Source organism: Physella acuta, unplaced genomic scaffold, assembly GCF_028476545.2.
Source record: "Physella acuta isolate Inbredline_101_S28 unplaced genomic scaffold, ASM2847654v3 ptg000634l, whole genome shotgun sequence".
In the NCBI taxonomy this organism is placed as follows: domain Eukaryota; kingdom Metazoa; phylum Mollusca; class Gastropoda; family Physidae; genus Physella; species Physella acuta.
Window position 1 is genome coordinate 301,971 of NW_026732153.1, and position 26,097 is coordinate 328,067.

Consider the following 26,097-nt stretch of genomic DNA (forward strand, 5'->3'; position numbering starts at 1 on the left):
TGGTGTGTATAAGAAGCTTTTTAATGTATATTCAATAGAAGGCATTGTCCACTACAGATAGAAGAAACAGACAACAGTCAGTGTTATACAATAATATAACAGGTTTATACACAATACAATTTCCTTTATACAAAAAAAACAATTTTGTAATACATAAAATAATTAGCCTAGCCTGCACTTAAATATTTGTTTCTTTTTAATTTAAATATTTATTTTAACACTTGACACACATTTTTTTTAACAAAGTTGTGGTAATCAGTTCCATTAGTTCAACTGTAATAGTGGTTGTCTCCCTTAACTGTTTAATTACTTAAGAGGAAAGTTCTCTACAACAATATGAAAATATTTACAATGTGAAAAGTGAACATAAAATTATTTACCTTGTGAAGATTTAACACAATTGTTTACACTGATATTTGTTAGCAATTTGTTTTTTAAAACGATTAGGTTAATTAGTAACACATTTTAAACATATATACTAAAAGATGACAACATAATTATGAGCTCAGGATTTGTAGGTCTGCTGATATGCAGGACTAATTTGTTAATATTTATGAAATATCGGAATGAACTGAACTGAACATAAAAAACTAAATTAGGCACTAATCGATATAGCAATAGATAAACCCAAGCTGAAAAAAACATATCTGAAAGACACACTTCACCTAACGGTTTTGTAGACATATATTCTGTCATAAATTAACAGGCACTTAAACCAAGGCTAGAAACATACATTGATTTCTTTTATTTCTAGGCTTTATTTGATATGTTTTAATTTTTTTTTAAATCTACCTAACACTAGAGGCTCCAGAGATACTGTGTTTACAGTGATTTTTGAATAACAAAATTGAAATGCAGGACTAAAACCCAAACCAGATTTCTACACCTTTCTGAATGATTTCCCCCCCCCCCCCCTGTGTTTAACTGTGTGAGTAGTAAAAAAATGTAATATCTATAGGCATAACTGTATGAAAAAGAAACTTAAGACTTTCTACTTCAAAAATATTTTTCAATGTGAGTATTCATCTAATGAGATATATTCAACAGTTTTAGGTCCTCTGCTTGTTCATAATAAAAAAACCAAATGTCTTGTGATTTTCTCCTTAAAAATAGACTTCAAACATATTTTGCCATATGTGTGCCAGTGTAATGAGATATATAGGCCTATAGCAATTTTAGATCCCCTGCTTTTTAATTAAAAAACAAACAAAAAAGTGCCTTGATTTTTTTTTCTACTTCAAAAAATTTGCTATTTTATTGTGTCCATCTAATGTGAAACATATAATAATTTTAGATCCCCTTCTTAAATTTTATAACTCAACATACAATTCTGAGAAAAAAAGAATGTTATACATTTTTTTTTAAAAGAAGGCATTTCATTCAACTGATATACAGGATGAAGACAGGCATTTTTAAATCCTGCTAGAGACAAACATGTAACTAAACTTTCTTAGAGATTGATTTTGAAGTGAAAATATATGTTAGTTTCATTTTAATACATTAATATAACACTAGACTATATGTAAATAATAATTTCAGAAATGAAATTGACCATATACAAAAACTGTCCTGGAAATAGGGAGATTAGCACTATGCCCAGCCGCCTTTAGTTTCCCCAACCTTTGATAGGTACCCATTAGAGCTGGGTTGACTCAGGGACATCCTACAGAATCAAGCCCAGGATCCTAACTCAAGACTTTTGGGTTAGTAGTTGTGCGCTCTACCATGGACAGCCACAAATTTCCCCAAACAAATCAATGTTTTTCCCAGGCGGACAAAGAAACATCAACAAAATATGGCCGCACACGTAGATAAAAAATGTAAGTTATAAATACCTCTCTTTCATCGCTCTATATGCCGATAGCTTTTTATTATACAAATTTCAATGCTAATGAGTTAAGTCCATGTAAAAGAAATAAAAACCCGAAAAAAAAAATTGATAAACTGATTAAAATAAATGCTACTCATGGTTTGAAGAGAGAAAAAAATGTAAGCAAAGCTGGTGAAATAACAAACAATTGCATAAAAAAATCATTAGTAACAAAAAGGTGTTATTTTCAAATCTTATAGTAAAAAAAAAACTCAACAGAAGCTGCCGCATGCTTTATCATTCCTTTAAAAAAAAATTCAATCACAAATTGTGACTGGTCAAAACGTAAACTTATTCCTTATCTTAAATACATGTTAACTTGTTTATTTTTATGAAATATATACGATTATAACTAGTGTCTAGATAAACAGAAGTATCTACAAAACTGATGGACAGGCCAATGTTTAAATGTACACAATATTTACACTACAAGTTATATGCACTGACCTAAAAAGGCACAATGTAAACTTTAAATATCACATTTTTTAAAAAAAAAGGTAACTTTTGAATTCCACTTGTTTTTTTTCCCCAACTTTTTTTATCATTCCCATTTAAATGGGCCCAATAAATTTTTATATCTATGGCTAAGCCTTCGGTGAAGGGCTAAAGAAAAAAAGTATGTACAAATAACAAAACTAATGTACAGATAACTGGAAAAATATTTACACGCTGATAAAAATAATAACATTGATACAATACGAAACTTCTTGTGATGGTCACTTTACAAGTTAGTCTGATATAAGTTACGGGTTATGCCAAGTTAAAATTATTATGCATCAGAATGACTGGTCAAAAATAAATTTGTAAATAATGTCAATTCTTATATAGTTCATACATCAAAACTTTGACAAACTCTCAAACTTCAACCATTAAAAAAATGTTCATTAAAAACTGTCCACACACAAAAAAAAAAGCTTTTTTGATTTTAGTTCCAACTTTCAAGTATTATTTTTTACCTAACACCTAACCTTTGACCCTTCTGTGTCAGTAACTTATCGAACAGGTTTCAGACAGTTGTTCAGGCGCTGCTGATCCACAGGGCTCAGAGATTGCTTTAATGATTCGGCTATTTTCAGACAAGTTGATCCGTCAAAAGCCTGTTGCAATATAAAACAAAATAAATTATTATCTTCACAATACAGCATACAGAATTATTTTCCAGTAAAACACATCAAACTAAGCAAAGCTACCCTTTAACAATTTTATAATTCATGTTTATACAGTCATACAGTCCAAAACTTCTGAGTAAATTTCTTGCTTAATACTTTTAAATTATAATTTAATCACCTAATGTTATAGTTACCACAAAGAGTTTTTTATATGGTTTTATGTGTCAGCTAAGTTTTTTTTTTAAATTTATATCAGAAATCACTGATGTTTTAATGTGTACAGGAGTGTGTTATAAGGTGTGGAGAAGCATTGTGGGTTGTGATAACAATGTTTTAACATTAGTGATACATTATAGGGAAGGCCAAGGGAGATGTGGAAGCGCATGGCAGGGAAGCAGCTGACAGATCAGGCAGGACAGTCATGGATATATTCTAATAAGACTAAATAAGATTGCTCTAGTTTAAGGTGGTGAGGTAGGATTGTGTTACAGTTACCTGAGTTTTAAGGTAGTGGTGAGGTAGGATTGTTACCTGTGATTTAAGGTAGTGATGAGGTAGGATTGTATTACCTGTGTTTTAAGGTAGTGGTGAGGTAAGTTGCATTACTTGTATTTTAAGGTAGTGAGGTAAGATTATATTACCTGTGATTTAAGGTAGTGGTAAGGTAGGATTGTATTACCTGTTTTAAGGTAGTGGTTAGGTAAGATTGTGTTACCTGTGAATTAAGGTAGTGGTGAAGTAGGATTGTGTTACTTGTGTTTCAAGGGAGTTATGAGGTAAGATTATGTTACCTGCGTTTTAAGGTAGTGGTGAGGTAAGATTCTATTATGTGTTTTAAGTAAGGTAGTTGTGAGGTAGGATTTTATTACCTGTGTTTTAAGGTAGTGGTGAGGTAGGATTGTATTACCTGTGTTTTAACTAAGGTAGTGGTGAGGTAGGATTGTATTACCTGTGTTTTTAGGTAGGAGCCAAGTTTTGATGGGTCCACCAGCTGAAATGTTTTCTCAATCAAGTCAATGTCCCTGCTCTCTAGAGCATACATGAGGGAGGTCTTCCCACTCTGCTGGACCTGTAACACAAACACAAACCACTGATACACATTTCAGAGATACAATAATTTTTTCAAAGCGACATAAAAGGTAGTTCTCGTGTAGCAAGGCAAAATATACAGGGGAGCTAACCACGGCAATCTAATGTGTAAACTAATTTCAAAAGTATAAAATTAAAAGAAATATACATCTGAACTGTTGAGTCATTATAAAACAGCTTTATAGTCATTTTTTAAAATATAACCCTCACGTAAGTCATTTTAGTGCACAAGACATATTTTACATAGATGCTTTGTGCTTTAGAGGTGAAATTGATTAGAACCCAGTCTTCGCAAACTTTATTATTAATTTGGAAGAATTCGTTACAAAAGGACATCCAAAAGAAAGAAAAACAATAATTTTAGAACCTCCCTCCCCCAGCACTTCTGTGGATGTGTCCAATGTAGATGTGATAAATAGATGATCCCCATTAGAAGATGTGTATCTCACCTGCATGTTAGGGTCAGCCCCTGCGTGAATCAGAGACTGTATAATGGGGATGCTGTTCAGGCGTGTTCCATCTGCGTCCAGTTTACCGTGTGACCTGATAGCACAGTGCAGTGCGGTGTGACCTGGGAAAGAAAAAAATAATTTTTCATTATGCCATCTAATAATTTTAACTCTCTGTTTATTCATATTTTTATAATTGATGTCTTATTGAAGTTTCATGAATATGTATGCTGCATCTAATACTATTACATGAATTTGTATAACATGTATTTATATAAGCTATATCTTAGACATGATGAAGTAATATCTTAGACATGATGAAGTAATATCTTAGACATGATGAAGTAATATCTTAGACATGATGAAATTTATCATAGACATGATGAAATTATGTCTTAGACATGAATAGGTATGTTATGTATAAACATGTAGAATACATTTCTGAGACAATGTATTATGTTTAAATATGTACATTATATTTTAGACATGAATATGTATGTTATGTTTAAACATGTACATTATATTTAAGACATTAATATGTGTGTTATGTTTAAACATGTACATTATATTTAAGACATGAATATGTATGTTATGTTTAAATATGTGTATTTTACTTAAGACATGAAAATGTATGTTAACCCAAAGACAAATATGCCATATCAGTAAACATAAATGAACAATAACATATTCAAACACCTGAGACAAGCCATGCATGTCAGCACATGTTAACAACAGCTGTGTCTAGACACTCACCATCAGAGTTGACTTGGTTCAAGCAACAGCTGATATGGGAGGCATGGAGTAAAGCTTTCAGTGTGTCCAGGTAGGTTTCTCCCTTTGACGAGGCACAGTGTATAGCAGCCGACTTTTCACGGATACCAGAGGGCAGAATACACTGGAGGAATATTGTTTTTAAATATAGTTGCAGATAAATTTAAAGGAAGGATACACTCGAGAAATTAATTTTTTTTTATACATATAGTTGCATTTAAATTTAAGGGAAGAATATACTGGAAAGATATTTTTTACATACAGTTGAAGTTAAATTTAAATTTAAGGGTAGAATACATTGGAAAGATTTTTTTTTTACGTATTATTGAAGTTAAATTTAAGGACAAAATACATTGGAAAGATATTTTTTAACCATTTAGGTGCAATTAAATTTAAAGGCAATTACACTAGAAGGATAACTTTCTTAAACATAAAGTTGCAGTTAACTTTAATGGCAAATGTGATAATTTTGTTTTATAATTTGGTTGCAGATTAATTTAAAATAACGTTAGCTGCTATATAATTATGGGCAAATATGCTGTACAGATCAATTTTTTAAACCTTTATTCACAAGTGCATTTTAAAGAAAAATATGCTAAACAAAAAAAAAAAACAAATACCTCTGCAAAAGGGTTAATGTCTGCATTGTGCTCAATCAACAGTGTCACCATTTCAGGGTGGTTGGTACTCACTGCCAGGTAAAGTGGAGTCTAAAAAATAAAGAAACAACATTGATTTTGTTAAGTTGACTGCTTACAATACCTCAACTGACAAAGAACTAATGTTTTCAAAACACAATATTTCAACTGACTCCAATACTACAAGGGCCTAGCACTCTGGGCAACATTTCTAGAGCAATTTTTGGTAATCACCTCCCCTAAAGTATACATAGTCATACACTGTTCACTAACCTTCCTATTGTGTTCATGTCTGTGAGGCCCCTCCCCCATTATAATTATATCACCTGCCCCATTGTGTTTTGTATATCAATCATGTCTGTGAGCCCCCCCCCCCTTATAATTATATCACCAACCTGCCCCATTGTGTTCTGTATATCAATCATGTCTATGAGCCCCCCCCCCCTTATAATTATATCACCTGCCCCATTGTGTTTTGTATATCAATCATGTCTGTGACCCCCCCCCCCCCTTATAATTATATCACCAACCTGCCCCATTGTATTCTGTATATCAATCATGTCTGTGAGCTTCTCCCTGACAAGTCTCTCCAGCAGAGCCTGCACCATGTAGCAGTCAGCCTGACACACTGCCACATGCAGGTACCTGCAAACATAAACAAAAATTTAATCATTACAACATAACATGTTGTAAACAGTTCAAACAGTAAAAAAGTGACTGCTATCACACAGACATGTGTTAAGGTTTGCATGTTTACTGTAGTTTACAGTTCAAAGAGTAAAAAAAGTTACTGCTATCACACAGACATTTGATAAGGGTAACATGTTTACTGTAGATTAAAGTTCAAAGAGTAAAAAATCACAGTTGTAACACAGAGATTTGATAAGATGTTAACAGTTCAACCAGTAACAAACCTAAAGAAATTACATAGAAATTTAACTAAAGGCTTAACTTACGTGTCTCCGTCGTCATCCTTCTTCTGAAGATCTGTTGTGGACATTCCTGCAACCACTCGCCTGGCCAGATTGAGCAGTGTTGCTAAAAAAAGATTTAAAAATAAAACATGAAATGTCCTTATAACAATTTATTGTACTAAAAAATGTTCCTTAGAAAATTAACATTAATATAATTATCTAAAATTAATTTAGCAGTTTTTAAACATTCAACATTTTTGTAATCAAATTATGCTTTTTTAACATGTTTTATGTTTAGGTTTATTTAACAAAACAGCAAATATCAGAGAGAGTAGTTTGTAATAAAGATAGCTAGAAATTTCTACTGATGGGTGTAAGTCCCCATGGGACAATAGTCTAACCTAACCAATCAAGAATAATTCAGACACCTGAGAACACATGAGTCCAACTTACTTCCATTTGTTTTCTTGTTCTGTGGGGCTACAGGGGGGGTGGGGGGCTTGTTTTGGGTCACTGGGTTGTTGACAATAGGGGTCACTTCACCCACAGGCTTGTCTGGTGTCTCTGTCTTTGGTAGAATTGGCGTAAACCTAAACAAAATATTTTTTTTTTAAATTATTCAGTTGGTAATAATGGCATAGTCTGTGGTAGTATTGACATAAACCTAAACAATTTTTTTTAAATTATCCAGTTGGTAATAATAGTATGAATCTAAAATGATTTTAAAAATTAGTAGTACTTAATTTGCCACATGTGATGGCATATATTTGTATAATATATGGGATTGACGGTAAGGGGCCCAATAAGCAGTTTGTTGTGATAGAATATGTGTAGTATGTGAAAGAAGCTGTGAAAGATGAATGATGCTGTAGGAAAGAAGTGGATAGAAAAGAAGAGGTTTTAGTTGTGACTGCAGAAAAAAGAGACAAAATAGTTCCTGTTAGTTCAACAGCAATCAAAGTGTTGAATACACTGAGATAAGTCTGTATGTTGTCATAACTAGTTGTAGAAAGACAGTAGCAGAGAGTGTTTTTATAATACAAATAATCTTTAATGGAAAGAGTTTACACATACTAGTGGGTTTTTTCATAGCTTTTATCATTTACATATCTGTAAATAGAATGTGCCACACAGAAAAAAATGTAGGGTAACACCTTACATGTAGAATCGACAACTTAAATACTATTAAGAAGCAAGGTATAGTTACTCAGTATCAGTGGACTAATTGTCAAAATGTTCACATATCTTTACTTTAACCTAAGCCTTTTTTAAAGATGATTTAATTTACATTGTGATTTATCACCCTCATTTCACATTGCGACCTATCACCCTGTATTTATCAGCGCCAGATTTCTCTAAAAGATTGTCAGGCACCAACGCTAAGGTAAGACTCACCTAGGCTTGGTTGGGGGCGTGGTAATGAAAATCAAATTTCTACTGGTGACAACGACAGGCTGGCTTTGCTGTGGCTTCCTGTTGAGGGGAGGTATGGGAATTTTTCCAGTGGGCTGCTGTTGTGGAACACTGACTCCATTAGGCTGATACATCTTGGTGGCATTCTAGAGAAAATTTTCATTCATACAACACTGCTTTATTTATTTCCAAATAATAAATACACAAAAAAAAAGAAAAAAAAAATTTTTTAAACAACAAAATATTTGTTAATAGCTGTTCATCTCAATTGCTTATTGGTGTCCTGTGCTAAAGTGTTTCCCCAGTAACTAAATCAAAGACAGATATCTGCCAAAAATTTGTTAATAGCTGTTCATCTCAATTGCTTATTGGTGTCCTGTGCTAAAGTGTTTCCCCAGTAACTAAATCAAAGACAGATATCTGCCAAAAATTTGTTAATAGCTGTTCATCTCAATTGCTTATTGGTGTCCTGTGCTAAAGTGTTTCCCCAGTAACTAAATCAAAGACAGATATCTGCCAAAAATTTGTTAATAGCTGTTCATCTCAATTGCTTATTGGTGTCCTGTGCTAAAGTGTTTCCCCAGTAACTAAATCAAAGACAGATATCTGCCTGTGTCACTCACCGGGTTAAGTACAGGGAATTGGGGGGAGACAGTCGCTAAGGGATGAAGTGTGATGTTGTTCTGTTTTGACTGATCCACCGAAGGCTGTAAAAAAAAAAAGTCTCGTTCTTTAGCAACATCATTAATTAAGGAAGAATAATTCCAGTAGCTTAGCAACACATTAAACAAAAGAATTCCTGTTCTTTAGCAATAACATTAAACTAAAATTAAAATGGTTTCTGTTCCTTAGCAACAACATTTAACTAAAATAAGTCCAGTTCTTTTGCAACAAAATTAATTAACTACATGTTTATGATGGTCACTGACAAATGATGAATATTTCACTTTTTTATAGCATTTTTTTGTTCAACATCACTTCTAACACAGACTAAATGCTGCATAGACTTACCTTGGGAGCTTCAAAAGTGAATTTACTTGTTGGTTCTTCTATAATGTTGGGGATGTTTTCTTTGAACTGGTTGACCAGGTGGTCAGCGGGGGCACAGTTGGAGTGGACTTTACTCTTGGCGCAGGTCAAGAGGTCGTTGCCAGCCACTTCCAAGGCTTCACTCAGGAGAGCCAGATGTTCAGTGACATAGGAGCTCGTGTAGTTATCCTCTGCGGGGTTACTTTGGGGGGTGACCTCAAAGTTCTGCTGAAGTTTTAAAATGAACATTTTGAAAATAATGAAATAAATATTTAGAAATGTATAAACTACTTTACATTAAAGAAAAATATGAACATTTTAAAAATCTGTGTAACTTAAAATACTGAGAAGGTATGTAATACTAACAGACTACTTTTGGGTTTAATTATAACTAATAAAATATATATTTTATTCTCTGCAAATATCTGTGACCATCTACTACATGTTGGGTTGTTGTATACAGAACCAAGCTAAACTATTTAATCTTGATACACATTTGTGTATACTACATCTCCCCCCCCCCCCCCTCTCCCAATCATTTTTTTTTAAGTTTTTATTTTTCAATCAATATAGCCAGATAACTAAAACCCTCTTCTCTTCCCCCCCCCCCCCCCCACCCCATCATTTCTTATTTTCTTCTCAGAACAATCAGGGGAGGGAAACAAGCTAAAAGCATGTTTTTGAATCACAAGTTATTACAAAAGGATTTACTTGCTGCAGCTGCAATGGCTCTGGGTAGTTGTACTCGGTCATCTCATGGGCAGGTGAGCAGTAGGTGGGCTGCTGTGGGGGTGACTGGGGGTGTGGGGGTGACATGGTGTATGGTGGCGTCATGTGGGACAACCCGACGTAGGGCGACCTCACTGTGCGGGGGCTCATGCCAACCTGCCTTGGGCTACGGACCTGTTGAGATAAATGTGTTGATGAATTTATACATCTATGGGGGTTTGGTTAAATAAGAAAATAGACAAAGATCTGTTGAGATAAATGTGTCGATGAATTTATCAATCAGTTCTATGGGGTTTTGGTTAAATAAGAAAATAGACAAAGATCTGTTGAGATAAATCTGGTTTGGTTATATAGGAAAATAGACAATGACCCTATAATTTATAATAATGATGATGATGATGAGCAAAAAAAAATTACTAGCACTCACATCATCTGCCATAGGGCTATTGACACCAGAGTCTGCTGACAAGTTGGAGGGGGGTGGGGAAAAGCTGGTCCCAGAGGGCGATGCCCCAGAGGCATCCATCATGGAGTATGGGCTGGGGGCCGGTGAAGACTGTGACCCTGGGTCGCTGCCGTAGCCGTCGCTGGCAACATCATCGCTGCTCCAGCGCTTGTTCTTGTAGTCCTCTATCTGCTGGACGGGCTGGTACTCCTTGGGTGGGATGTAGTTGAATCCAGCGTAGAAGTCTGTCTCTAGTTCTTTAGTGAACAAGTTGTCATCCAGAAAGTCATCTGGGAAGCCCTGGCACAGCTGTAGGTTAGCATCAGGGACGAGATCCCCAGACTGTATCATTGTGCTGCCAGACAGCTGGGTTTGAAGTACAACCTTTGGAGAAATACATTTTTAATAATAATTAAGTTATTACTTAATTTAAAAAAAAACTTTATTTTAAAATTACAATTTAGTCATTATTTTTTTTAACAGAAAATAAAAATAAAGGAAGTTTTTGTTTTAAAATTAAGAAACGAGACTTAAAAAGTGATAAGTGGGACTTTACAACAGACATTTTTATAACAAATAGTTGCACAGAACCAAGGCAGCCTTTGCCTTTAGTCAAGTGGTTACACCTGCCTCAAACCCTCACAATAAGAAACCCCACGTGAAAACCTGTCCCTAGTTCACTCATTTAGATAAATAATATAGTGCTGTACTATACTACCAACTTAGCATTAAAAATTCATGTTGTTTTTTTTTTAAATTTTCCTGATGCACAGTAAAACAGCCATTTTTAACCAATACATTCTTACAGAGTTAACTCTTGCAACATGTATACGATACATGTCTAGAAAAGAAACTCGCAATAGTTAATAAATGCTATATCAAAATATTTTACCCACGGAACGTGTATACTTACTTGTGAGCTTTTCTAGATCTGTTTAGTATACATGTCACAAGTGTAAATGCTGTTTTAACAAACAACGAACAGGTAGACATACAAGAAGAATAAAGCTTGAGAACCACAGACTTGTCTAGGCCTACCTTTTTTGTCTGTGGCAGTGCTCTTGAAGCCGCAGGTTCATTGAGGTTGTTCATTGGCATGTAGTTTGTGTTGATCTGTGTGTAGTTGTTTCCCATGACTGGAGGCTTGACGTACTTGGGGCACTCGAAGTATATGTCTTCCTGTTCCATCATCCTTTTCTGGTTCTGGCCGCAAGCCCCTGCCATCATGTTAGGCTGGTAGTTGTTGTAGCATGGGAAGTTGGGGGGCAGGTTCATCACTGTGGACAATTTGACAACTAAATGAAGCTTTGGTATAATATTTAATTGGAACAAAAAAACTAGTACATATTTCAAGGTTTCATTGGGGATTATGTGGTTGGGTGGTAGTTGTTGTAGCCTGGGTAGTTGGGTGGGAGGTTCCTCACTGTGGACAATTGGATTCTATTGTTACACACAACAAAATGAAACATTGGTATAATATTGGATTGGACTGTACATAAAACTAAATGAACTTATGAGAAAATAGAATTTGATAGTAACACAATCAAACACAATTGTACAGAGCTAAACGCATTAATGGGGAATGGTGCAGCAGGGTGGTGCAGTGCATGTCTGCTAATCTAAAGTCAAACTCCCAAGCCCTTCAACATAAGTTATGAAGCCTGCTAGCTGGGGGACATCCTAAAAGGAAAACATGCTACAGTCACTGGGCCATGAAGGGAACACTTGTTGACATAAATGTCAAATCATGTTGGTGGGGAACAAAACTTAAATATTTAATTCATACCAAAATCACAATAAATACAGAAAGAAAAATAGATGTATAATATACTAAACTTACTTTTAGCTGTAATCATATCTTTTTATGGTTATCTGGGATAATAGTAATTACTAAAACAGTTATAGAAAAGAGTTATGTCAATAATTTACCCATGTGATCTGGCATGACATTCCTGTACATTGTATTGTAGTTGACAGATGGGACACCATTGGTTGGACCTCTTGTTTCAAGCTCACCGTCTGGTTGAGCTTCATTCTCAGCACAATCCTGAAAAAAAGGTTTTTTTTTACAAGTGCTATAAATAAAATACAGGACAAACAATTAAAAGTTGGTACCAATCAACCCTTTAAGGCCGTATGGCCAATCGAATAGATGTAGTACAATTTATCTGTTTTTTTTTACACATTGGCATTTGAAGGGATTGTATAGCTGCCTTTACTTTTCTTCACTTAAATTGGGTACTAATTACAGCTGGATGAACTCAGGGATGCCCTAAAAACTCGTAAGAACCAAAAGTTAGATTTTCAAGCTAGCTAATTATGTGTTCTACTACCTGACCACACCATTCAAGAACTAAAAGTAAATATAACTCAATGATTAAAACTAAATGGCAACTATCCCTTCATATGCCAACATCAGAGAATCAGATAAACTATACTTTAATTCATCTACCCACTGGACCAACTAGCCCAAAAGTGCACTCACCTTATCAATTTACTTTTCTGGGTGGATTTTTTTTAAAAATATATCTTTTAAAAATGAAATAAAAACATACCTCATTGTCATCAAAGCTAGGTGCATCCAGCTTAACGAGTGCATCATACTTGGTCACTTCTTTCACGTCATCATTATCTGTCTTTTCATCTTTTTCGTTTTCATTGCTGCCATTTTCATCGTCCTCCTGTGGTTCTAGTTTCTGAGCAAAGAAGAGAAATAATTGTTAACAAACATTTTAACGCAAAAATCACTGTGTAAAGACAAATAAATAATTTATATCACGCAATTGAGTATTTAAATTTCTGTTCAAATACAAAAATTAAATGTTACATATTGCATGATATTACTTAGATTCAAAACCAGCATAAACAGGATTAACTAAAAATTGTACTACCCATTTAAAACATTTGCACATCCGAGCATATCAGTAAAATGTATGGTTGAAAATAAAATACAAGGTTAATTATAAAATGGTTCTATCATTAATAAAAAAAACATACTTTTATAAAATTGTTCTAATCTTAAATAAAATATTTTTTTTTTATTTTTACAAAAAATGTGATGTTAAAAAAATGTACATGGAGATGGCGTGGCAAAGCAGTACAGCGCTTGACTACTACAAAGGCGTACTGACCCATTCCGGCACCCGGGGCGAACTATCAATTTTTGCGCCCCTCCCCCCCCCCCCCCCCCAATTATGCATACATATTTGTTTTGTTTAGTAACGTCCGTCGTCCCCCCCTCCCCCAATTTAGAATGGTCGAGGCGTTTTTACCAGCTATTCTTTCTTTTTTTCCGCTGTCACAAATTTAACGTAGAAAGCAGTTAAGTAAGTCTGTAAAGCCATGTAGGAGTTTATATTCTTAGCCTCGACTGTGAATAATTCAGTAATACTGCTTAGAATAAGCTTTTAATGTACATTTCTATCCGGCCGCCCCACCCGCTCTTCCCTTGCTACACCTCTGGACTACTACCACCCCGAAAGCTGAACATAGTGCTGACCACATTATCCACTTGTATGTCAAGGTCATAGAAACAGATGAACTCTACTACAAACTGAAAAAGATGATGATTCAAACAATGCATTTTTAACCCAATACTCACCACTGGAGAGTGTTCTCTGTCAGATAAAGACAATGTCTTCAGCTGTTCTGTGAGCTCTATGTTAGAGACCCCATCTTCAATGTTACACAAGTTTAGTCCCTCTGTGATGGAATCCACTGTGCTCTTATCTTTTTCACCTTCTTTCAAACCCATGGTTATATTTTTATCTAGGAAGAGAAGATGACATAAAACATTAAGTTAAATACGGGCAATCGAAAAATAGAATAAGAAACTGAATGCATTCTGTATTCTAGAGCAAAAGAGGGAGCAGTAGGTCTAAATCTATGTAGAGAGGATAAAAATGCACCCCACTACAAATATTAAATAGGGCCTACATAAGACAGACTCCATAAAAATAAGCTTCAAAGTAGCCTATCTGTAATATAGGTCTATATATTTATGTTTATACATAGGCCTAGACCTATATATTTTTATATGCCTATTACTGGCATACCCACAAAAATATGGTATAAAATTTTATTTAATTAGTTTAAGTTAGTATAATTATTAATTTAGATTTAGGCCTAGATCTAAAACTTATTATAAAGATATCTAATAAGGGCCTAGTTAATTTTTTTTTAATTACTATTTTTTAGGCCTTTTAATGGCTAGTTAATCCAGAATTTGGCTTCCAACACTTAAAAAAGCAAGTGAAATGTAACAAATGTATGTAAACTAGTGCCAGTAAAACTTACAACAATGCCGACTCATTATAGACACTACTTTGTTAAACCCCGATGTTGAAGCCTTTCCTTGAAGCTTTAGTGAAGGCCTCTTAAAAAAAAACCCTAACAAAATGAACACGGCGGGGACTGACCTATCCCTGAACAATTTATTTTGTTTTTGCAAGCAATGACCTGCAGTTAGCCTACGGCACGACGTTTTAATCCGTAATGAAATCTGAACGAAGGCCCACACTGGCAAGTTAGGCAACAATCAACAAGTGTCAAGTATTAAATAATAATGAAAATAAAACATGAATTCAAATGAAGTCCAGCACTAAAAACAATATAATCTATGCTACTCTTTAGAATTTTTCGTTATGTTGTTTGTTCTACAAAATAAACATGTCTAAATACAGTTAAATAAAATAATAGCCTAGTAGATCTCTACATGTCTTGAGTTCGGCCTGACCTATAAAACTAAATAAAACCGCGACAAGATGGCGGCAACAAAACAAAACAAGCAGGCGCTATCGAGAGATTATTCGGCTACTAAACGTTTTTTTTTCTTTTTCTAAATATGGTCGCGGTCGCACTGTCCTCGTTGAAATATAGGCTAGCTGTTGGCCCCTTTTATTGGGTCGAGGCTTACACACGCAAGAATTAACTCTGCGACGTAAGCGAGGTTAACGGTTAATGAATGCGGCAGCAGAATTGTTTACATCAAGATCTTGTATAGATCAATCAATAAAAAATATGAGGGACTTCAGTAGTAGTAGTAGTAAACGAACGTTTACGAACAAATAGGCCTACATTCTAACCATAGTTCCGAGTTTCTTTCAAGCATCTCTTGGGGGGGGGGGGGGGGCGTAGTTGGGGGGGGGGGGGACGGGGACGATGACGCTCTATGCGCCGATCATAGGCGGCGCCAACCGGGGTATAAATTCTGAGCTAATTCTGAACTGCATTACTGAATGATACACAGTCAAATTGAAACTTAAAATAGACTTCTTGGCTGTACGGACTTAGGGGTCATCCATTTATGACGTCCACATGGGGGGAGGGGTCCGAAAAAAACTGACTTTGGTGGACGCATATGGACTTTAATAAGGGGGGGGGGTCCAAGTCCAAAAAAAAAAAATTGTGGACGTCATAAATGGATGACCCCTTATTTTTTATTCTTCTACATCTATTGTGTGACAGTAAATTAACAATTGTTAGGGGGAGGGCTCTTTCTCCTACGTGAATACCCCCCCCCCCCACCCCGATAATAAAAGTCTGAAAAGAACCCCACTGATATAGACTAGATCTATGATTCAAAATTTAGGCATTGTTTAGTTTTCATATTTTAAATGAAAGAAAATGGTTTTATGGGGGGGGGGGGGGGGTCACGTTCGTTTAACTTAAATGGCACGTTCAACTAAAATACTAGTTTATCCTAATCATATGCGAATATTGCCATCGTTCATACGGTATGGTTATTTTGTGGGCTTATTTAATATAGATCTATATCCGCGACGCAATAGAGAAATCCATTTAAAAAGAGAAGAGGCTTAATCTGCTGCAGCCCAACGGCTTTCCTGTGATTTTAATGTACATATTACCATAGCAAGACTGCACAAGCCAACTGTTACAACAATATAAGGAAGTAAAAAACCGTAAACAGGTTACACATGTTCAGTTGTACAGAGGTTTTTAATCGCAGCGAGACAGACATTTTTGTTCTTGTAACATGTGTTCAGCGTGTTTCCGTTCAAATCGATATCAATAAAAAACAAACTACGCGACCTCCTGATTTTCGATTAAGGTCTTGACAAACAAAATGGCGGCCAGGTAATGCAAGCCCTTGCAACTCCTTAAACTTTGATAAATGGTTTTTTTTTTTTTTAACGGCGAAGAAATATGTTTTGAGATTAATGAGCGTGCATGTATAGCGAGAATAGGGTGTGTTTTGTTTTAACGTGGGGTTTTCTGATATTGATTGTAATAATCAGTGGCGTAGCCAAGATCGTCTCGAGGGGGGGGGGGGGGGGTGTTCCAATTTTTACCCGGGAACTAACTTTCGATTTGCACCCCCCCTCAAACTTTCGATTTGCACCCCCACTCAAACAAACTTTCTATTTGGACCCCCCCCCCCCCTCAAACTTTCGATTTGCACCCCCCCCCCCTCAAACTTTCGATTTGCACCCCCTCAAACAAACTTTCTATTTGGACCCCCCCCCTCAAACTTTCGATTTGCACCCCCCCCCCCCTCAAACTTTCGATTTGCCCCCCCCCCCTCTCAAACTTTCGATCTGCACACCCCCTTCATACTTTTTATTTATATACCGAGGGGTCTATGGGGGGGGGGTTATGACCCCCCTAACCCCCCCCCCCCCCTTGTCTACGCCACTGGTAATAATCCTTTTTTACGCACAATCTTGAACGTCAGTCAGTATTATCAAGCAGGTACTGAAATAAAATGGAATCTCCGAGGAAAAGGTAAAAGAGGTCGAACAAGGAACACCTGACATAAAGTTGGGTTACACTTGAAGCCAAATAGAAATTTAAAAGAAAAAAGCAAAGGACGAAGAACTTTGGAGACTGCTGGTTAGCTTCCCATATCACGACAAGGACAACGGGTAGTATTGATGATTAAACTGAAACACAAATCTAAAGTATTTGCTTTGGCAGCACTAGCTATTCGAATATAGAGGTGTGGCTATAAGAAAAGTATCAACAATGATTTCATACAGCATAGTACATCGTACATGATATCTGTACACATGACCAAGAAAACTAGCATTACTAGCAACCTTTAATAAACTAAAAAGGCAATATCTGGAGCGGTGTTTCTTTCAGACTTTTTTCTCCGGGAAGAAGGACATTGGTAAAAGTATGTATTTTCTATATAATTCTATTTCGTTCTGTTGGGCGGTAGACGTTCTTCTGGGAGGGGGAGGGGGGCTCGTCCAGAAGAAGCTCTGGAGAGTAATCATATTCATATTAGAAATTTTAAGTTTTTAGAGACCCGTTTATCTAGCAGTAAGCAATGGCACCAGTGCTAGGATGTGCATGGAGCACTAAGTAACACAGACGGGTGGGGGTGTAATTCGTGTATGCTGGGGTGACGCCCTCAAAGTATGCTGAGGCAAATAGAAAAAAAAATAGTTTGACATGGCAATTGTTGACTTATCCTAGCCTCACGCGGGCCCATAAAACGACATTGTTAGAAGAACGTCATCAAAGAATTTGGAGATAAAGTCGTTTATGTTTTCTTTATAAATATATTATTATTATTAAAGTGCACGATTCACTGGCGTGTAAGTCTACGTCACCCCCCCCCCTTTTTTTTTTCTATGACCTATCCTAACGTTTAACATAACCTCCTTGAACTGAATCCAGCAATTAAAGACATATGAAGGGCGTATATGTTGACCACACCCCTGTTAAAAAACAACGTAGTTAAAATAAAATTGTTAGGCCAAATCCAGTGACCGAGTGTGTAGTATAGGAGTAGGCTTGTTGTCTTGATGTGTAGCCTACTTGCACGTGTATTACAATTTTACTGGATTACTGCGGGAAGGGAAATGGTTGAACCTCATACAGCTTGCGTGGATCCAGTGGCGTCACTAGGTCGGATGTCACCCCACCACCCTCAAATAATGCCAGATTTTTTATTTGGTGTCACCCCCTCTTCCTCTTCTTTTATAATTTGAACTACATAAAACGTTCTGAAAGTTTTACGATTTTTCGTCGTGGTGTCACCATCTAAATGGTATCACCCGGTGCGGACCCCACCCCAACCTGTTGACGCATTATTAACGTTGACCTTAGTCGCTGAAAGCAAACTACGACATACGATAGTTAAGTGTTTCCTTCTTCTTTAGTTTAAGTTTAAGTTTCCGTACTGAACAAAGCACTAGCTCAGCATTGTGTCGCCTGCCCTTGCTTGCGATCTTTATTTTCAAAGCTGTTTGTTGAAGAGCTACACGGCCCTTCACAACAAAAGGGAGATAACGCTCAAGTAAACTTCTCGAAGAACAGAAAATAACCTGAATGGAACAAGGACCCAATCGATACGCGTGACGTCAATATAGGACATGAAACTGGAGACGGCAATTTTACCTTTACATAAATTCTAACCAAAAAAAAAACGCTCGACAACAAAACAAAGTAAATCGATAAAAGCATGAAGAAAAACCGGTACTTGTGAATTTGTAAAAGGATAATTTTTTTCTCCACGCACTGTCCAAGATTGGAATCATAAAAAAAGAGGATGTTAGGTTGCCAGTAAAATTACATCGGTTTTGGGTGTTATAGCTATGACTAGAGTTTGTGTCGACATGGGTTAATTTTAGTTCATGGTTTACTAACAAGCCCTCTTTCAGATGACTCGGTTATGTCATCAGAAAACCACAAATTGTATCTATCATACCACAAACACCTAAATATAATGTAAGTATTAGTATACCAGCTATATCCCCATCGCTACCAAAAAACCGTATTCCTGATCCTAGCCTTGACCCTATCCAACATCTATAGAAGAAGAAAACATGATGAGCTGCCGGCGTTCTTTTGATGACTCTGTCTGTCCATGTTGATTGTCTGGTTGTGATCACATCTTGAAACTCATTGTATTACTCATATCTCAAGGAGCAATGTATTTAAACTATGCATCTTCGACGACAATGCAATAATCTCTAACTGTCAAGTGAATTATAAATAAAATAAGTCTTTATTATAATAATTATAAGATTACTATATGCAATAACAAAAGGGGCAAAAGCCACTTAGGTAGCTTTAGATGTTTACAAATGGGTGCTAACAAGGGACAGATAACAGTTGTTGTGATTTAAGCTATCATAAGCTGCTGGTCAGGTTTAACGGAAATATTGTAGTCGTGTGGGTTATCGACTTTGTTAAGAACGATTAGAATGGAAAGAGTAAAAACAGCACAGATTGTTTTTAAAACTTAAACATCAACCTACTATTAACTCCTATAGTTTAGCCATTTGTAGATAGGCCAACTAAAAAGTAGAAAATAAAATTCTTATAACAATATATATATATATATATATATATATATATATATATATATATATATATATATATATATATATATATATATATATATATATATATATATATATATATATATATATATATATATATATATATATATATATATATATATATATATAGTAAGTTAAGAGTTAAAAGAAAATGTTTTTTTTTCATTCAACATAGATCAATATTAGTACATAGGGTGGTTGATAAGGAATCTTTTAAATATTTGTTAACGACCTAAGCTTTCGCTGTTAAAATAGAAGAAAGGAAGATTTTTTTTTTAATCTACTAGTATTGCGTTCGGCTGTATGTTTTTTAAACAAGTTTTTTGTACTAAATTCGCTTCAATGCTATTTTGTTTCAAGCGAATACGAAAGACGTTGACCTAGATTTCAGTTGAGTAACTAACAACGGCGTCATGACGTCGTATCCTGTTACATCAGTGTTGTCCAGGCCGTGACAGTAGAGCCCACACCCAAAGGTAAAAAAAAAAGTACAGAATTAATGGCCGACCTCAACACGGCAAATGTTGGTAAAGTCCTGTTAGCTTTGTGTTTTTTCTTTCTTTCTTTACAGCTGTATGACAATGGACTCATCCAAACATGGGGGTGGTGGCGTTTCTTGGGTGCAAAGTAAGATACTAATGTTGGGGTTTGTAACATTAACATAACGCCTATATAACAACCCATTTCATGGAGGAGTCCATTATTAAATACTGGTATAAAAAAATGTTTCTTTGAATGGTTGGGGAGGGGTAATTATGGCAAAAAAAAAATGAAAAAACTACACAAATTATATGTCTATGTCTGATTTTGGGGGTAACCATTTAATTTAATGTACGGCTAACTTAATGTGTAGGCCAACACACACAATAAGTGTGTCTCTTTTGAACATTGTACGGTAGGCCTACTACGTCAACAAGTTCGTTTATGTGGTATCAACGATAACGATACTACCTATACGGATGTGGTTTGGGATTTCTTATCGACATGCACCAATTATTCTTGATAGTGTGTATAGGCTTTCAATACAATTTAAAGGTCAGTCTCATGCACACGTTGGCAAGGCATACACAGTGACAGTAAAATGGGGAAGTGGAAAGGGGGCGGGGTGGTTGGGCGCTCTGACACGTAAACACCAAGTGTAGACAAAGCTACTGGGGCATAAAATAAACAAATCAATGCGACACGAACGCGACTGCAAATTTATAGCATCGGAATTCCAATGTCACACAAATCTAACGACGGGTAACTTGACTTAAAAAAGGGAGTTCGGCGGTAAGAGCTTTAAAACCTAGTAAACAAATAGATCAGTTGTGCTTCAACTTCAACTCGGTTACGGTTTGCTGCACTTTTTCAGTCAAAATTGGATCACTTGTGCGCAGAAACAACAATGTGGATCACTGTTCCATTGCGAACATAATTCAGGGGAAATAAATCAAGGGAGACAAAAAACAGTAAACCAGCGGAAGTTAATGCTAAGTGACAAGAATCATATGCAATATTTTATGAAATTTTGGGGTAAAACGTTAATGTTAACTGGGGAAAAAAGGGATAGGTAGTTAAGACACAGAACTTTTTTTCATTTTTTTAGATGAATGGTGATATATATATTTATTTATTACATACTTTTGCAAAGCTTGAACACTTTAAACCTTAATCACTATACAATAGCATATATTAAATACATTCGTACACTGGTGTACTATCTAGATAGGTTTTAAAAAAACCTATGAGCAACGACCTGATAATTTTTTTTTTGCCAAAGCTGTGAAAACTATCTTGAAATAAAGTATCATGATTAAGATTGATTAACAAGTAAATAATTAAAAATATATTTTAAAAAATAATTCCTTTAAATACTGAAATGTAAAAAGTAACATTTATAAAAGACAAGAGATTATATTTAAGTTAGTCATTCAAATTACTTTAAATAAAGGCAAAAAAGCAGAAATCACTCTCTAGTAAAATTTGAAATTTGTAGCACTTTAAAAACTGATGACTCAAAGTGTAATTTAATTAGTGAAATCATTTCAGTTTATAATATATAGAATCTAATACATGAGGGGAAAATTCAATTTTTATTTTTTAAGAACGCCATTCTTTCAAAGTAGCCTACACAAAAACCACAATATGTAACTGTTTCAAAAGAAAAATCCTGAAGACCCTAAATGAAATATTAAACTAAATTTGTTTATTTAGAAATATATAGGATCTATATAGTGTATAAAATAAAGCAATTTTCAATTTTAAAAATATCAACGATAAACACATGTGACAAAAATGTTGCTTTTAGAAAATTTTAAAATAAAGTAGTACTAAAATTGTTAGTTAGGATTATATATAGAGCCCCCTATGGCCAAGGTATGTAGGCTTTATAAAATACTTTAATACTGATGTTTTAGCCAATATGTTCAAGGTTAGCCATTAGGATAAGCTAGATTGGGGCTGGAAAATGTGTTTTGATGGGAAACATTTGCTAATGAAAAGTGTAGCTAGCTAAATCAGAAGTATGCATACCCTTTTGTAGTTTAAACAGATAGCCAATCGTAACTCGCATTTAAAACACAACATATTGTTGATTCTTCTTTTATACTTTCAAAATAAACGCATGCTCTTTCACATGTTATCTACCCTTATTTTTATTTTAACACAGTAAAATAGGAACAATAGATTCCAACACAAAAAAATAAAGTTAAAAAATTATTTTTTTAAATTTTATTGTACGATTAGCAGGTTAGTATGTGGAGTGAGGTAAACACTGACTGTTCAGTTAGTTAATTGGAGAGCTTGCAATGAAAGGCAAAACACAGAGAGGTTGACCTTTACCTTCAACAATCAATGAACACTCATCTCAAATGGCATATTGGTTGCCTATGTATTGGCCAAGTATACGTCAACAAATAAATATGGATGTTGAATGAAAGACAAGGATACTGTACCTCTCACATCAATGGTAATTTTGGTATGGAGTGGAACTATTTTAATTTTTAAGACAATATAGAGGTATAAAATAATGCTATAATGAATAATATACTGTTTTCATACAGAAACTGATGGATTAATTGCATGATTAATAATCTCATTAATCTTTCCTTATCCAGTTTAATTTTAGAGGAATCATGCACATTTAACAAAAACCAATATGATATTTCTTATCCACCACCCCACCCTCTACAACCTTTATTTAGATCACTGCTGATCATATAAATTAAACGATTTCTAGGAACTAATGCCCCCTTCCCCCCACCACCACACACTTTAACAATACTACAATTGAGATTTAGCTTGTAAAGCCTTATTTTGTGTAGACTACATAATCATAGGGTCTATTTATAGGTCTAATCATCAGCATAACAAATGTGGTGCAAGAACTTAGAAGACTCAGCTTTGATCTGTAGTCGTTAAATAAAGTAGGCTCATTGCTACTGTGGTCAGGCTGCCTTGGCTTTTAGCATGAAACTTAGGCCTGCCTTTAGAGTAAACTTAAGTCGAACTGAACTATAAAATATTAATAAGTTACTAGTCTATTACTAGTAGTAAAGTAAAACTATGACATCAGACTAGACCAACTTAAATTTCTTAATATTAACATTAAATGTATAAAATTTGACCCAGAATCTAGGTGCTCAGAAGTCAATAGAAGTAGATAGATCATTTTATAAATGTTAATGATGATAGGCAATTACTAGTACTCATAATTATTGCATTTTGATAGGGCATACTCAAGCTATATATAGCCTATATATAATATAGAGAGATACTTAGTATAGATCCAAGAGGGCAGGTTTAAGTCTAATCATTTGTCATTTCATTTCTAAGAACTTCAATTAAATAATAAATCTCTATATCTAGATCTACCATCAGCCTTTAATTACAAGGACTATTTACACACTACAATAATTCTTATTAAAACTATTATTTGTATCAATTAGCCAGGCAACTACTACTCTCTAGCTAGTCTACTAAAACTATCTAACTAGATCTAGATCAAGCCAGACGTAGACTAGTTCACTAGATCTGTGGTTCTTAAATTGGGCTCAATCGAACCCCAGGGGTTCGATAACACTCAGTCTCAGAGATTTGGTGGAGGTGAAGACACAAACCCAACTCGTGTGATTAACAATCAGATTTTGTCAGTGGGAATGATAGAACTATTAAGAAGGGTCCTAGATGCGCTTATGAAATGGTGAAGCTCGGTACTTTCAAATCTTGATTTATATAGAGTCTAGACCAAGAAAAATACCAGTATACTCTCCGAGCATATAATAGATCTAGACTAGTAAACAAGTAGAGAGAGGGAGTTATTATTTTAGACTCTAAATAACTAAATATATCTAGAATGCTAGATCTACCAAGCTACCATTGAATATTACGCTCTATAATAATTTTAGTTTTAGTTAGATCTAGTAGGCCTAATGAATAATGAATTTAATGATTGATGTGTAAGAGTAAGACCGTACACTGCTAAAACATGAATAGGTCTTTAGAATCTAGATCAAGGCTTAGATGTATAAAATTATTTTTTAAAGGCCTACTTAATTAATAATCAGATAGCACTTAGCATAAAATTCTGACTCTACCCTAACACTCACTCAGTAACTGCGAACGCTATGCCAGGCTGTAGTTGGTCTACTCTACACTAGTAGTGTCAGAATTCTGATGATCATAGAAACCAATGTCCGATAATAGACTCTTCCATTTAACAAGTGTGTTGAGTTGTTTGTAGTATTGTAATTTCCACTAATTTTAATTTTATGTTTAAAATTAGGTTAGGGTACAGAAGGACTAGGGTAGGGGTTAGGGGCAGGGTTTGCATTGACATAAGCCAGCTTTGTGTATATTTAGTTAACTACCAGTAACCTAACGCCTTTTTTAAAGAAGTTTCTATTATGATATTATAGTAGATTCTATATTATACGGACACTGGTATAAAATTCCCCCGAGAATTCTAGGAGTGAGTTATTGCCCAAAACAGCTCGAGTCGAGATCTAGATCTTGAATAGATCAGTAATGTAAAGTAAAGTAATAGATCTAGATCTATCTCTAGAAGATCTACTTCTAGATTATAAATCTAGTCTAGATCTATGCCTTAAGCTACAAATATCAATAAAGTATGTTAGTATGACAGTATGACTGAGTATGAAGCTGTATCTCTATGTCAGTATGTCTGTATGTCTAATAATAATGTATAGGGGGTAATCTATCGTTTTGGGTACGTAAAATCGCCCGCGGCTATTAATGTACGAAAACGTTACCTCATTGTCAAGGCTGTAATAGAAGTATATTGTGATATGTTTGTGTCAAATATTATAGATAAATGAATAATAAACCTAAATCAATGGCTAAATATATCAATATAGGCCAGAAATTAACTTTAAACAGCAGTGTCTGCAAGCAAGATTTGCTATATAAACAGCAGCCATTTGTAAAATAGAGTGACTTCCGCCTGAATCTTGCGCTATAAGTCTATAAAAATAAAACTTTAACAAGATGGCTGCTATAGTAAATGAGCATGGTTGCATCTGTTGGAAACATCGCTGGTGTTCATTTATTACTGAAAAGTTTTAATTCAATTGTTTAGAAACAGGTACTTAAATGAAACAAGGAAACATTTTTGTATTTTTCAAAACATGAATCCTCCTCAAAATGTGAAATAATTATTAAAATGTAAGGAGTCACCTGTTTTTCACATTACTAGTCGCGGGCGATTTTACGTACCTAAAACGATAGATTACTTAAGATTACCGTTTAGGGTCCTACTGTTTACCTTCAGCACTAAGTGTCGTAAGTGAGTAACTAAAAAAACAGGTTTATAAGGTATAAAACTCACTAATTCTAATCTAATGCTAATACCTAATCTAGATTCTAGACTAGAAAATCTAGAATTTGTTTTGCTAGACTCTAGCGAGCCAGTGCCAGTAGTTAGATCTAGATCTAGATCTAGATCTAGAATTCTAGAATCTAGAGAGAATCTAGATCTAGAAGTAGCGGGCGGGTTGAGTAGTGTTCAAATCTTAACAAAATTACCTTTATTGACTTGTAAATCCTTATTATCGAAATCACTAGCAGTTACCAATATATTGTCCTGTTCCTCTTTTTTTAATATCATTGTTTTTATCCAAGTAATTTAAATAAAATGTAAGAAAATTTTGAGAGCAAAAACGTATCACTTTAGTCAATATTTAGCGTTTTTTGGCGTAGACGGAAAATTCCCGGAAGCTTTGTTGATTGGTTAGCCTCATGGTCACATGGTATGCGATAGCAGAAGGTAATTCCCCTTCCATGAAGTTGTTTATCATTTTCAATGGGCAGCCATCGCTGCTGAAA

General features: G+C 34.9%; 1 protein-coding gene across 3 annotated transcripts; it reads right to left on the reverse strand.

The window, feature by feature from the left end:
• LOC131948250 (NF-kappa-B inhibitor zeta) lies at positions 1-26,097 on the reverse strand. 3 transcript variants are annotated; one of them, XM_059309783.1, is made up of 18 exons: positions 25,798-26,097; positions 14,058-14,224; positions 13,012-13,152; positions 12,386-12,503; positions 11,495-11,733; positions 10,439-10,840; positions 9,994-10,185; positions 9,265-9,507; positions 8,877-8,960; positions 8,236-8,399; positions 7,294-7,430; positions 6,883-6,964; positions 6,457-6,571; positions 5,909-5,998; positions 5,271-5,412; positions 4,518-4,639; positions 3,929-4,048; positions 1-2,967 (listed from the first exon to the last, which is right to left on the reverse strand). In XM_059309783.1, exons 1-18 carry the CDS (start codon positions 25,877-25,879, stop codon positions 2,863-2,865), a joined length of 2,745 nt encoding a protein of 914 aa, XP_059165766.1. In that variant the 5' UTR covers positions 25,880-26,097; the 3' UTR covers positions 1-2,862. The 3 variants fall into 3 exon arrangements, with proteins under 3 accessions (XP_059165766.1, XP_059165765.1, XP_059165767.1); XM_059309782.1 differs by having other exon boundaries at positions 9,265-9,510; positions 25,798-26,096; XM_059309784.1 differs by lacking the exon at positions 25,798-26,097 and adding an exon at positions 14,753-14,954 and having other exon boundaries at positions 9,265-9,510.